Source organism: Trachemys scripta, chromosome 7, assembly GCF_013100865.1.
Source record: "Trachemys scripta elegans isolate TJP31775 chromosome 7, CAS_Tse_1.0, whole genome shotgun sequence".
NCBI classification, from domain to species: domain Eukaryota; kingdom Metazoa; phylum Chordata; order Testudines; family Emydidae; genus Trachemys; species Trachemys scripta.
In genome coordinates, this window is record NC_048304.1 from 29,128,494 (window position 1) to 29,140,955 (window position 12,462).

General features: G+C 59.0%; 2 protein-coding genes across 3 annotated transcripts in view; one reads left to right on the forward strand and one right to left on the reverse strand.

The window, feature by feature from the left end:
- Positions 1-515: 515 nt before the first annotated feature.
- Positions 516-4,130, reverse strand: TMEM151A (transmembrane protein 151A). The gene is made up of 2 exons (XM_034775143.1): positions 3,962-4,130; positions 516-2,498 (listed from the first exon to the last, which is right to left on the reverse strand). The coding sequence occupies exons 1-2, from the start codon at positions 4,019-4,021 to the stop codon at positions 1,182-1,184; spliced, it is 1,377 nt and encodes a 458-aa protein (XP_034631034.1). The 5' UTR covers positions 4,022-4,130; the 3' UTR covers positions 516-1,181.
- A 4,236-nt stretch (positions 4,131-8,366) lies between these two features.
- YIF1A (Yip1 interacting factor homolog A, membrane trafficking protein) overlaps positions 8,367-12,462 on the forward strand; it is an 11,072-nt gene continuing 6,976 nt past the window's right edge. Inside the window, exons 1-6 of one of the 2 annotated variants that reach the window (XM_034775145.1) lie at positions 8,367-8,574; positions 9,633-9,850; positions 10,543-10,647; positions 10,894-10,972; positions 11,449-11,506; positions 11,931-12,086. In XM_034775145.1, coding sequence (XP_034631036.1) covers positions 8,544-8,574; positions 9,633-9,850; positions 10,543-10,647; positions 10,894-10,972; positions 11,449-11,506; positions 11,931-12,086 — 647 coding nt within the window. In that variant the 5' untranslated portion in view covers positions 8,367-8,543. Of the gene's footprint in view, positions 8,575-9,571; positions 9,851-10,542; positions 10,648-10,893; positions 10,973-11,448; positions 11,507-11,930; positions 12,087-12,462 lie in introns of those variants that run through there. The other variant, XM_034775144.1, reaches the window with a different exon arrangement.

Sequence of the window (12,462 nt, forward strand, 5' to 3'; positions counted from 1 at the left end):
CAGAGTGGCTCATGAGTGGCCACTCACTCTTAAAGGGCCCTGTCCCAGTAGGGTCTGCAATAGTCTCTGAGGGTCCTGGGCAGTGCTGAGGGCCAGCTGCCTCTGGGGTGGGGCACGGGGACTGTTCATACAGGACTCCCTCACCCGGTGCTGAGATGCAGCGGGGGGATACCTGCGTGCACACAGAGCACAGCTCATGCCATGACCAGAGCCACACCCACTGCACCCTGGTCTGGACTTCGCTCCTCCAGCAGGGGACCACACCACACCACACCACACCACACCACACCACACACACACACACACAAAGCCAGGCTCATCTTCTCCAACAGGGGGCAGCAGACACCAACACCCAGAGAACGCAGGGCTCAGCCCCGTTCAGCAAGGGGCGATAGACTGACACAGCACAGCTGTTCCCTCCAACAGTGGGCAGCAGTGGGGACAGACAGACGGCCTGGCTCATCCCCTCCAGAAGCAGGCAGCACAGCCACACACCCAGACTCTGCTGTGGGTTTGTGTCACTTTATTCACTGTCACGCTCACTCCAGCCAGGCCTGCCCGGACATGCACCATTTAACCACCAACCCCTTGGCACAGCCTCAGGGAGAGAGGGGTGCCAGGGCAGAATAGATACTTTGGGGGGAGTTTTGAGAGGAAATTAAACTATCCCCCAGCCTCACTCTGCCATGGGGGTCCCAGCCTTGGGGAGGGAGGGGTGAGGCACCGAACCCACAGTATCAAGGTCCTCCAACTATCAGGGATTTAGGGCAGCCCCAGTCACCTCCAAAGGAAGCCTCACGCCCTCCTGCACATCTGGTACACCTGGGGAAGGCTGCCCCCTGCCCTAGGTTCCTTTGCACAGGTCTGTCAATGTCCCTATCCCAGTCCTGGGCTCAGTCTAACCTCTGGAATCCAATTCCACCCACAGGAGCTGAGATCAGAATCCAGCCCTGACCCCGTAGCCCTCAGTGGTTGACCGGATCTACACCTGGGGAGCTGAGAGCACACACTGTTTTTGCTGTGAAGTGGCTCCCCTTGTTCTAACTCAGCCAGGGCCTGTGTGCCACAAGCACTGGGGTCCCCGGGGCAGAGGAAGGAGGCTCAATTGTTCCCCGGGGGTAGCTTAGTTGTTTTTTTCCTGTCTCTGGGAATCCATCCATGCTCCTGGCTGTGCTCTGAGTTCAGAGAGGTGTCCCAGCCGCTGTGCCCGGGGTGCCCTGTGGGGGACATGTCTCCCCACTGCGCATGATGATCACCGGAAAGTAGAGGGCGTCATGGTAGCAGGGCGGATTCCCCAGGGGCTGCCTCTCTGTCCCGCCCCCACTCAGGCTGCGGAAGATGCTCCGGCCCAGCGAGAAGCGGCTGCGGCTGAAGGGCAGGCGGGCGTAGAGGGCCCGGGTGCTGCAAGAGGGGAGCGAGTTGCTGCTCAGCGTACGACGGCAGCGCTGCCAGCCCCGCAGGTAGGCACCGCCTGCCATGGCAGCATCCATCAGCACCGCTTCTGAGTAGCTGGGCACCAGCTGGCGGTTGGAGCAGATGTGCCACTCCAGCTCTGTCATGTCCACCGTGGCCACACGTGGGATGGGGCGCCCGTAGCCAGGGGGCTCCTGGGAGCCAGGCCCATCCTCAGTACCAAAGAGCTTCTCCACGTGGTAGTGCACATTGGCTGTGCGGTACCCGGCTAGCACCCGTAGCGGCCAGGACAGAAGCGCCAGCGAGGCTGCCCAGAAGGCCCAGCGCCGGGCGAACCAGGGAGGGCGCCCTGGCTCAGGGAAGACCATCAGCTGCTCCTGGAAGTTGACATCTTGCAGCCGCATGCCCTCTCGTGCCTCCAGGTAGTCGTCCAGCCCTTCGTTCTGGCCGAAGAAGCGTGCCCGCTGCGCCAGGTAGGCAGCCTCGGCCCGAGCGCTGGCAAAGCTGAAGCACTTGGTGAAGCGCAGGCGTGTAGCCGGATGCTCAGCCAGGCCCAGCAGCTCCTTGGAGACGTCACGCACGCCATGGGCCGTGTAGTCAAAGTGGCTCTCAGCCACGTGGGTGTTGACCCGCTCATGGTACACCTGCGTGGTGGTGTAGGCATCGCCATTGCGATAGCGGGTCACCTGGCGCGTCCGACGAATGTAGTGGTAGCTCACCGCCTTCCACCACACGCAAGGCGCTGCCTGCTGCATGTGCTGCACCAGCTGGTGCACGCTGGCAGTGCTGGCCCGGGGCTGGCGCCGGGCCTGGGCAAAGCGATGCCAGCACTCTACCAGGTAGAGCAGGTAGAGCATGGCCAGGAAGGCCAGCGGGATGTAGAGATAGCCGTCTGAGCAGGGGCTGGCGTGATAGATAGTGGAGGTTCCCCGGGATGCCCCATCAAAGGCCAGGCGGGTAACGGTGGAGAGGTGGCACCAGGCCACGGCACCAAAGCAACCATACATCAGCAAGGTGAGCAGGAGGCACCGCCAGTGTGACTCCCGCCACAGGGAGCTGCTCAGCGACTGCTTCAGGGGGCGCTGCTGCTCCAGGGAGAGAGAAACACAGTTAGTGGGGAAAGACCCTGTGGCCCTTTCCCTGTCCCCTTGCCCTGACGCTGGATCAGAGCCAATGCCCCACAAAGGGGAAAGGTCCCATTTCCTTTCCTCCCATACCCTGCTCTCCAAACTCCAACTATCAAAACGGCTGGCCCAGGCCAGGCAGCAGTAACCAATCAGAACGCACATGAGCCAGCATCTAATCTGCCCCCACCCTCCTTCTACCTCAACAGCGTCTCGTGGGCCCCAGGCAAAGCGCCAAAAACAAATGGACTCCCAGACGCAGGGCAGGGCTAGGGATGCAGATGCATCAGCGCCAATGAGCACACTGGGGGATGGGAAGGCTCAGGGACAAACCACCAGACCTTACCCCCTGTCCCCTGTCCCAGAGCTGGGTATAGCACCCCGAGTCCTGACTCCCACCCCCACTGCTTTGCACCATTAGATCCCATCCCACCCTGACCTGGGACTAGAGCCCAGGCATCCTGGACCCCTGCTCACCTCCAACTACCTAGACCCCACTTGCCTCCAGGCCCAAGGCCAGAACCCAGGAGTCCTGGTTCCTATCCCCTCCTGCTTTAGACCCCAGGCCTCTCCGGAGTCGACAACAGAACCCAGGGGGCTGCCAACACCCCCGCCCCTATTCCCTACCACTGGACCCCACAACCTCCCAGAGCTGGGAATGGAGGGGTGGGCCCACGGATGTTATGGGAGGAGGGTCAGGGATCGAAACTGCGCAGAACCAGCCAAAGCAGGACTGCCCCGCACGCCTCCTCCTGCCTTTGCGATCCCCGCCCCACACCCACACCCACACCCACACCCAGGCGTGTTCCCTGCAGCACTGGGGGGGGAGGGGCACGGAGAAAACAAGCGCTCCCCACCTCACCCTGGGTCCGGGGGATTCCAGCCCCAGCAAGCCCGCCCCCCTCCCTCGGCCTTTGTCCCGATCGAGCCCCTCACGGTCCCTCCCACACACACACCCAGCCCCAGCCGCTCTGCTGCAATGCAGAGCCCGGCACCCGACCCGCCTCCCCGCGACTGGCCCGACAGTAAACCGCCCCCCACACACACACCGGGCCAACGGTCCCCCCCAGTCCCGATCCAGCTCCGGTGATTCCGGTGCATCGTCCCTCCACATTGTAACGGGAGTTACCGAAATGCCGCGGGGACGGAGCGGGGGACTCACCGTGACCCCCCCACGTCAACAGCCCCTTACACCCCAACCCCGCCTGTCTCCCCGTACCTCCAGCCCGCACCTCCCATCCCCGCCTATCCCCCACGCACCCCCCAACTCACACACAAACACCCCCCACGCCCTGCCCGACTGTCCGGCGCGGGGGGGAGGGTGCAAACGCGATAGGGGAGAGCAGCGCCCCCCCGACCAGCCCCTGGGGGGAGAGCACCCCACCCTTTGCGCATGGGGGTCCAGGATCGGGCCCAGCGCTCACCTCCTCCCGGTGCGGGTCCCCCGCGGGGGGCGGGCTGGGCAGCGCCCCCTCGCCGAGCATGGCTGTTGCTGGGGGCTGCGGCAGCCGGGATCGCGGGCACCATGGCGGGGTCAGACCCAGCGCCCCCCGGCCCCAGCGCGGAGCCGCCTCCCTGCCTGGTGCATCTTCTGCGCCCCGCTCCGATTGCTCCGTGCGCCTGCTCCGCCTCCCCCGGCGGGGCCCTGCCCGCGGCGCCGGGGCCGCCTCCCGAAGCCTCCCTCCTGCCCCGGTGCCCAGCTTCCCCTGCCCAGCACTGCGCCCCGCTACAGCATCGCCCCCGGTTCCGCACCCCTACTCCTGTGCGCCCAGGCGCCCCATCTCTTCCACCCATCGCAGAGCCTCACCCCCGCGCTCCAGTGCATCCACCTCCCCTGCCACCAACCCAGGGCCCTGCTGTCCCCTGCACCCCAGGGGTCTCCTGTGCCCCCATTCCTCCCATTCCTGCACCCCTCTGCCCGCTTCCTCCCTCTGCCCCATCTCCTGGTGCCACCCACCCTACACTACATCCCTGTGCCCCAGAGCCTGTGTGCTCCCTCCACACACACACACACACACACAGGCACACCCTGCTCTCAGTCACCCATGCCCTGGGTGCCCTTATGCCGCCTGACATCCCCGCTCCTGTGATCCCCTCTCTCCTTCTGCCCCACCTTTATCCCCCACTATCACCCACCCCAGGGGCCCCTGCAACCCCAGTGCCACCCTGTCCCACCCCCTAGCCCCTCCTGTCCCTGTACTGCACCCCTTATGCCCCAGTGCTACCTACTCATTCTACTTGCATGTTCCCCCTGAACCCCCACTCCTCACCCCCAGTGTGACCCACACCTCCTGTCCCTCCACTATACTCCCTATGCCCTGTGCCCCAGTGCTACCCGCACATCCTACCTGCATGTGCCCTCTGACCCCCACTCCTCACCAGGGCCGACGAGGGGGGGGGAAGCCGGTACAAATTACCGGGGCCCAGCTCCCCGCACCCCTTATCGGCCCTGTTTAGCCGGTCCACCCTTGCTGGGGGGCCCCAAAAAAATTTTCACCGGGGCCCAAACCTGCTCTCGGCGGCCCTGCTCCTCACCTCCACGGTACAACCCACATATCATGCTTCTAATTGACCCTCTGCCCCCAGCCCAAGTGCCATCCTGCAACCCCCACCCCAACCTGTGCCTCCTACTCCTATCAACCTGCCATCCTGGCACCATCTCCAGTGCCTCCCTGCCCCCACCAGTGCCTACAAGCCCTACTCCCCTTGTTCTCCACTGTCCTTAGGAGTGCAAGGTGTCTCAGCTCTGTGTTGCCAAAGTCCATCTGTGCCTCCTTCCCCACCCGCACCCCCATGTTGCATTTTGGAGATGGTCCCTAAGATTTAGGGGGCTCCTCCAGAACATCCACCACCACTTCCATCCTCACTAGCTAGTGAGTCTGTCATTGCCAAGCTGCTGGGACCCACATTTGGAGGAAGTGCCTTAGTCCTAAGGGGCAGACCCCCAAATGTCCATAGGAATTCAGTCCCCCCCAATGCCCCTGGCAGAATGGCTGGTCCTGTCTGCCCATGGACTCCATTGATCAGGTAAGAGAAGTGAGACTGGCTCCATTGCCCTCCCCCCAGACCTCCTCTCCATCTCTCCCTACAGCTCCCATGGCTCCAGGACAAGGGGGCAGTGCCCAGGCAAGGGAGCCCCTATCTCAGAGAACGTGTGCAGCATGCAAGACTTCCTTGTGCAATGTGCAAAGAACTAGATTCCCTGGCGACTGGCATGAGAGTCGGTAGGTGAGCTGCGGAACTCCCTGCCAGAGGATTTATGGATGGGAGATTCAAAGGCCAGAAGGCCCTGTTCTGATCCTCCATTCTGACTCCTGCATCACTCAAGCTGGGTACTTCCCCACACGGATTCCTGCACCCCGCCCAGAGCTGCTGGCTAAGCTGGAGTTTTAGAGAGACACCCAGTTCGGATTGAAAGACCCCCCTTGATGGAGAACCTCCTACCCCCAGCCCTGAGGCAGTTGTGCCAAGGGTGAGTCCCCTCTCCCTGTTGAACATGCGTCCCTCAGTTCCCGGCGAAATGTGTCGGGCGTTGGCTCCCAGCCTTTGGCTCTTGCTCAGCTTTTGTCTGTGACATTAATGAGCCCCCAGCTTCAAGAAATCTCCCTGTGGAGGGGCTGAAAGGCCAGGATTGAGCCCCTTTGGGACCTTCTCTGGGATAAACTAAATGCAGCTCCATCAGCCTCTCCTGGCAAGGCAGGTCCTCCAGGCCTCGGATCCTTCTTGTGCTTCTTCTCTGAGGCTCTCCTTGATTTGTCACCAGCCTATGGAAGAGTGGTAACTGGATGTGGGTGCAAGATCCAGTCTCGGTCTCACCAATGCTGCGTGCAGAGGGGATTTCACCTCCCAGCTCCTGTTCCCTGTCCCTCAGACATGCCAGGATCACATTCACCCTCATAGCAACAGCATGGATGGCACTGGACGCTTCTGCTCAGCTGATTTTCACCAGCACTCACGAGTCCCTGCAATCTTGAATGCAGGCCCCAGCCTGCACTGGGGTCAGGGCTCTCCAGCCAGGCCTTGTGGAGTCATGCCTGCTATTAGGCAAAGGTTCAGCTGGTCCAAAAGGGATGGTGAGTTAAGCAAGTCACTTTACTCAAAACCCTGTAATCTTGGGACACCAGGAACTGGCATTTTAAATAGACCCCCTTTGGGTCATGCTCTCAGCACGTGGAAACTGACCAGGCTCCACTGAAGTCACCAGTGTTGGGATGACTTTCACCCACTGAGAATCTGCTCCCAGTAGCGAACAACTTCACCTGCAATTGGAGTCAGTGGCCCAAAGTGGGAGTGTGCTTTGAGGTGCAGATGGGGCCCAATGGGCTTAGTCTCCCAGGGATTCATGGGATTTGACTAATTCCTGCAGGCTCTGTTTTTAAAAAATGTGCTAGATTGTTATTCAGATATGAACTCTCCCCATCCCCCACATCTGTGGCCAGCAAAAACTCCATTGGTGGCTGCCTCAGGCTCCTCCGCTTCTCTGTGTATTTATTGTTCCAATTCCCCTGGCTGGGACCCCACAATTACATCAGGGTCCTCACATCAATTGCTACTGGCCAGTAGCTGAGTGCACCTTCCCCAGGGTATTGTGTAGGGGAGGAGTGCACTCATATGCCTGGTATTTTCCTGGCTTTGCAGATGCACCTGACAGAGCTGCGGGATGTATAGCAGTCTCGGGGACAGGAGGAGGTAGCTGTTAACTCTGAAAAAAGCCTTGGTGGTCATAGTGGTAAGCAGCTGAACATAAGCTCCCAGTGTGATGCAATCCTTTGATGCACAAACAAGGGAATCTCAGGTAGAGGAGAGGTTCTGTTGCCTCTGTATGTGGCAGAGGTGCGAGCACAGCTGGAATCCTGTGTCCAGTTGTGGTGTTCACAATTCAAGAAGAATCATGTTGATAAATTGGAGAGGGGTCAGGGAACAGCCACAAGAATGATTAAAGAATTGGAAAATGTGCCTTATATGAGACTTCAGAAACTGAATCTGCTTACCTTAACAAAGAGCAGGTTAAGAGGCGGCTTGATCACAGTCTATATGTACCTACATGGGGAACGGAAATTTAACAACAAGCTTTTCAATCCAGCAGACAGAGATCTGACATCCAATGGCTGGAAACTGAACCTACACAGAGCCAGACTGGAAAGAAGGCATATTTTTGTAACCAGCGGGGGTAATTAATCATTGGAGCAACTTCCCAAGGCTCATGGTGGAGTCTTCATCAGACAACTTTTAAATCAAGAATAGATGGGTTTTTTTCTCAAATAGCTGCTCTAGTTCAAACAGGAATTAATTCAGGACAGTCCTGTGGCCTGTCACATGCAGGAGGGCAGACTAAATGATCGCAATGGTCCCTTCTGGCCTTGGCATCTATGATTGTATGTGCAGTGCGGGGGGCGCACTGGTTGTCAGTAGCCACTAACCAGGGCCACCCAGAGGATTCAGGGGGCCTGGGGCAAAGCAAATTCGGGGGCCCCTTCCATTAAAAAAAAGTTGCAATACTATAGAATACTATATTCTCGTGGGAGCAAATTGCCCCACTTGCCCCCACTCCCCCAGGCGGCCCTGCCACTAACGGCTGTACAAAGCATGGATCTAGTATATAGCATCCTGGCTGAGCTACTCCCTCGCCCGCTCCACTTGCCCCTTCGCAACCGCTCGCCCCCGCCCCCACACTCCTGGCACTTAGCGCTTCAGCTGCAGTAAATACGCATGCGCCGCTCCCCGGTGCCACACATCCTGCCCTCTGACTTCTTATTGGAACAACTGGGTCTGGATTGATATCTCCTGACCCAATCAACATGACCGTTTGTCCAATCCACGTGGTCCGGCGGCCAATCGGAACTGGGGAGCGTGTGGCCGGGGACGTGGCTGCTGCCGGGTCTCAGGGTCCGGTACGGGGTGCCCGCAGTGAACGAAGGGCCCGTGAAAGCGCCCGGGGGGACCCGCAGCTCATTGTTATTCATACCCACAAAGCCCCGCGGGGGCCGGCCGCGCGCTGAGCCCGCCATGGCCTATCACCAGGGCTACGGGGGGCAAGGTGAGTGCGGGGCTCACCCTCTCCTGAGGGCCGGGCCAGTGGCGGGGGTGGGGGCTGCCGGGCCCCGTTCGCCCCGGGTGTCCGCGCCCAGCCCCTGCTGCTTCGGGAGACCCCGGCCAGGCTGGTGTCTGCGCCGAGGCCTCCAGCCGCCCCCAGGCTCTGGGTGTCGGGTTCCCGCAGCTCCTGGCTCCCCTGGCCCAGCACGTGGGCAGCTGTGGGGGCTGGACCCAGCGGGCGAGGCCCCCCAGCCGGCTCGGGGGTCTCCCCGGTGCTGGGATTGGCAGGCAGCTGTCGGGGGTTTGAGGGGCCTGCATGAGCTGGGGTGGGGGGTGCCCAGGGCCAGGCCCTGTGTGGGGAGGGGCGATGCCAAGGGCCAGGCCTGCTGTGATGTGGCATGAGTTACAGGTACACAGTAGAATTGCACCACCACCACCTCTGCCAAGTCAGGAAGAAAAGACCAGCGTGGCCCAGTTGCATCCCATTCTCCCCTCCCCACGAAGCTACTTAGACATCATGAATAAGTCTTGATCGTCTCTTCGATAAGCTGAACATCTGGAGCTCTTAAAGGCTTAGAGCGAGAGACTTTATTCTTCAGCCCCCAAGTCACTTTGACGGCTCCTTTCTGCAACCTCTTCAGTTTTTCAACCTGTGGCCCCAGAACCAGATGCCCTGTTGCAGTAAGGGTCTGCCCAGTGCTGTATGCGCCTATTTACACCTACTCTGGTTACAGATTGGGTGACTCCAAGGGTCACCTTAGTCTTTATTGCCACAACATGGCACTGGGAGCTCATGGTCAGTTGCTTGTCCACTTTGACCCTTGGATCCTGTCCAGAGTCACTGCTCGCCAGGAGACAGTCTCAGCTCTGTCCGCACGGCCTGACCCCCTTGTTCTTAGATGGGTGGACACGTCTGGCTGTATTAAAATAGAGTGTGTCTGAATGGGTCCTGCTCTCCAATCGATTCAGTTCGCTTTGTATGACAGCCCTGGCCCAGTCACTATTTACCAATCTGCATGTTGTCTGCACATTTGATCAACGTTGATTTTATATGTATTGCAGGCTCCAAGCACCGAGGCCGGGGCCCCCTGGTCCCTCCTGCCCCGGACCCCCACCAGCTCTTCGATGACACCAGTGCTGGTTTCCAACATGCACAAGGCACCCCTGCCTCAGGAATCGACATGGGCTTCAACACCCTCCTGGCTGACCCAATGGCTAACGTGGCCGTGGCCTATGGCTCCTCCATCGCCAGCCAGAGCAAGGACATTGTCCACAAGGAGGTATGGGAGGGACAGGACCCAGACCCCTGCACTGCTCAGGGCTAGAATGGGGGGGCGGGGGCTGTGATTGGGGGTGCGGAATGCTCTGCAGCCCCTGGAATCTGCATACCTTGTGCCCCCATGGTGGGGAGAGTCCTCCCCTACTCTGGCAGTACCCCTTCTGCAGGGCAGAGTCTCCGTGGCCCTTTCACTAAAGGGAGCATGGTCTGTTTGTTAAAGTGGGGGGTCTGAGAGTCAGGAGTCCTGTGTTCTTTTTCTAGCTCTGGGAGGGGAGTGGACTTTGGGGGCCAGGACTCCTGGGTTCTATACGTGGCTGTGGTAGGGAAGTGGGATCTAGTGGATTAGAGCAAGGATGGGCTGGGAGCCAGGACTCCGGGGTTCCCTTCCTGTCTCTTTGCCTCAGTTTCTTCTCTATAAATTGGATCTGGCCCCCGCAGGAGAATGGAGAGGTGTCGTTAATTGACTAGTGGTGGGCTTTGTCCTCCCAGGATGCCCCAAGCGCAGTAAGTCCCTGTCACACACATCCCATTTTGCCCAGTGCAGTAATCCCCAGTGCAGCCTGGTGTGGTAGCCACCCCTGCCCCACCCAGTATGATTAGTTCCCCGTTATGCCCTATAGCACGACCCCCTGCTCTTCCTGGCACAGTAACAAGTCCCCTTTCCAATGCCATAACCCATCTCTCCCTGCACAGATCCACAGGTTCATGTCCGTGAACAGGCTCAAATATTTTTTCGCCGTGGACACTGCCTATGTGACCAAGAAGCTGGCGCTGCTGCTCTTCCCGTATGCACACAAGGTACGGGATGCCCTTGCCGCACATCCTGATGCACAAGTTATGGGGTCTCAGAGCTGGCCGTGGGGTTGAGAGTCATGACTCCTGGGTTCTCTCCCTGGGAACCGGGACGCTTGGGTTCTAGTCCGGGTTCTGCCATTGGTTCAATTGCATGATGATAATGATGTCTGTGCCTCAGTTTCCCCTGTTTAATGAATAAGGATCTGCAAGGCTTAGAGGCAATATCCAATCACTCTCCCTTCTCTTTAGAACTGGGAGGTTCGGTATAGCAGGGACACACCCCTGACGCCCCGGCAGGACATCAATGCGCCGGACCTGTACATCCCCAGTGAGTATGATCAAGCAAATAGTGATGGGGGAGGGGCCTCTCCTCCTAACTCAGGTTAGTCAGGTCTGATGCCCTCCACTCTCAGGCCACTCACTCACCCACCCACCCATCCTCAGCCCCAGGGGCCAGGGCCTGATGACCCTTCTCCTAGGACTGGTAGCTAGGGTCTAAGAGACCCCCTGTTTCTGTCTATATCTAGTGCAAGAGAGAGCAGTTGGTAGGTGTCAGACAGAGAGAGAGAGAGGGTGTGGTGTGTATGGGGATGAATGGGTGCGGGTGTGTGAATGGGGATGAACTGGGGGAGGGAGGGTCAGTGGACAGACTGCCCAGTCAATTAGGCAGACGGACATCGCTAGCACTGTCCCCTGGGAGGCTGATCCCCTTCCCTCACATTTCCTGTCCTGTCTATGGGTTGCGTCTCCCCCTCCCCCTCAGTGGAAGCTCTAGCTCACGCTTCATCTGTGTGTCTATTTCAGGCATGGCCTTTATCACATACATCCTGTTGGCCGGCATAGCCCTGGGCCTGCAGCAAAGGTGAGTCCTGCTTCCCTGGAGCCACCAAAACTCTCAGCCCACCTTTCCCCCACAGGCTTTGTCAGAGGCGCTCTCCCCTCTCAGGCAACGCTGACCCCAGCGCGGTGGGTCCTTTTTTCCAGTGATTCCCGGGTGTGGAGGATCCCCCTGGTGTTTTCCTCAAAAGCTGAAGTATGAACCCAGGTGTCCTCCTAGCCAAGTTCCAGATTGGGTGACTCTGCCTATCTCTAAATCTCTGCTATAGTTTCTGTCAGTTGCAGAATTCTCCCCCACTTCCTCTCTCAAACTCGGGTGTAGCTTTGCTATGTGACCCCAGAGGTGGCTGCGTCTCAATGCCAGGCAAGGGATCCCTGTATAAATAGCACCTGCACCCCACCCCAGCGGCAGAAGTGAAGGCTGATTTGCTGTCATGGTTCACTGGCAGGTTCTCCCCAGAGGTGCTGGGCATGTGTGCCAGCACTGCCTTTGTGTGGGTCGTTATTGAAGTCCTCGCCCTGCTCCTGAGTCTGTACCTAGTGACAGTGCAGAGCGACCTCACGCCCTTCGACCTGCTCGCCTACAGTGGGTACAAATACGTGGGGTGAGTCTGCATGCAGGACAGCCCTGCTGCCGCAAGCCAGCTGGGCGGGCAGCAGCGCCAGGCAGCTGCCGGGGAGGGAGGTTCAAGGCTACAAAAGTGGGCCAGGGGTTACAGAAAACTAGGCTGAAATGAAAATAATTTAATGAAAACAACAAATGAATTATTGTTGTCTACATTTTAAAGGAAAAATTTCAGTTTTTTGGCGAAAATTTAAATTTTGATAATATTTCAGTTTTGCTCAAAAAAATTTCAGGAAAAGCTGCTGTAGGGCATCATGGGAGTTATAGTCCGGGAGCCTCAAGCCCCCATTCTCCACTGTGTGCCGGTGTCCCTTGCACAGACTATATCTCCCATGATGCACCAGTGGGATGGGCCT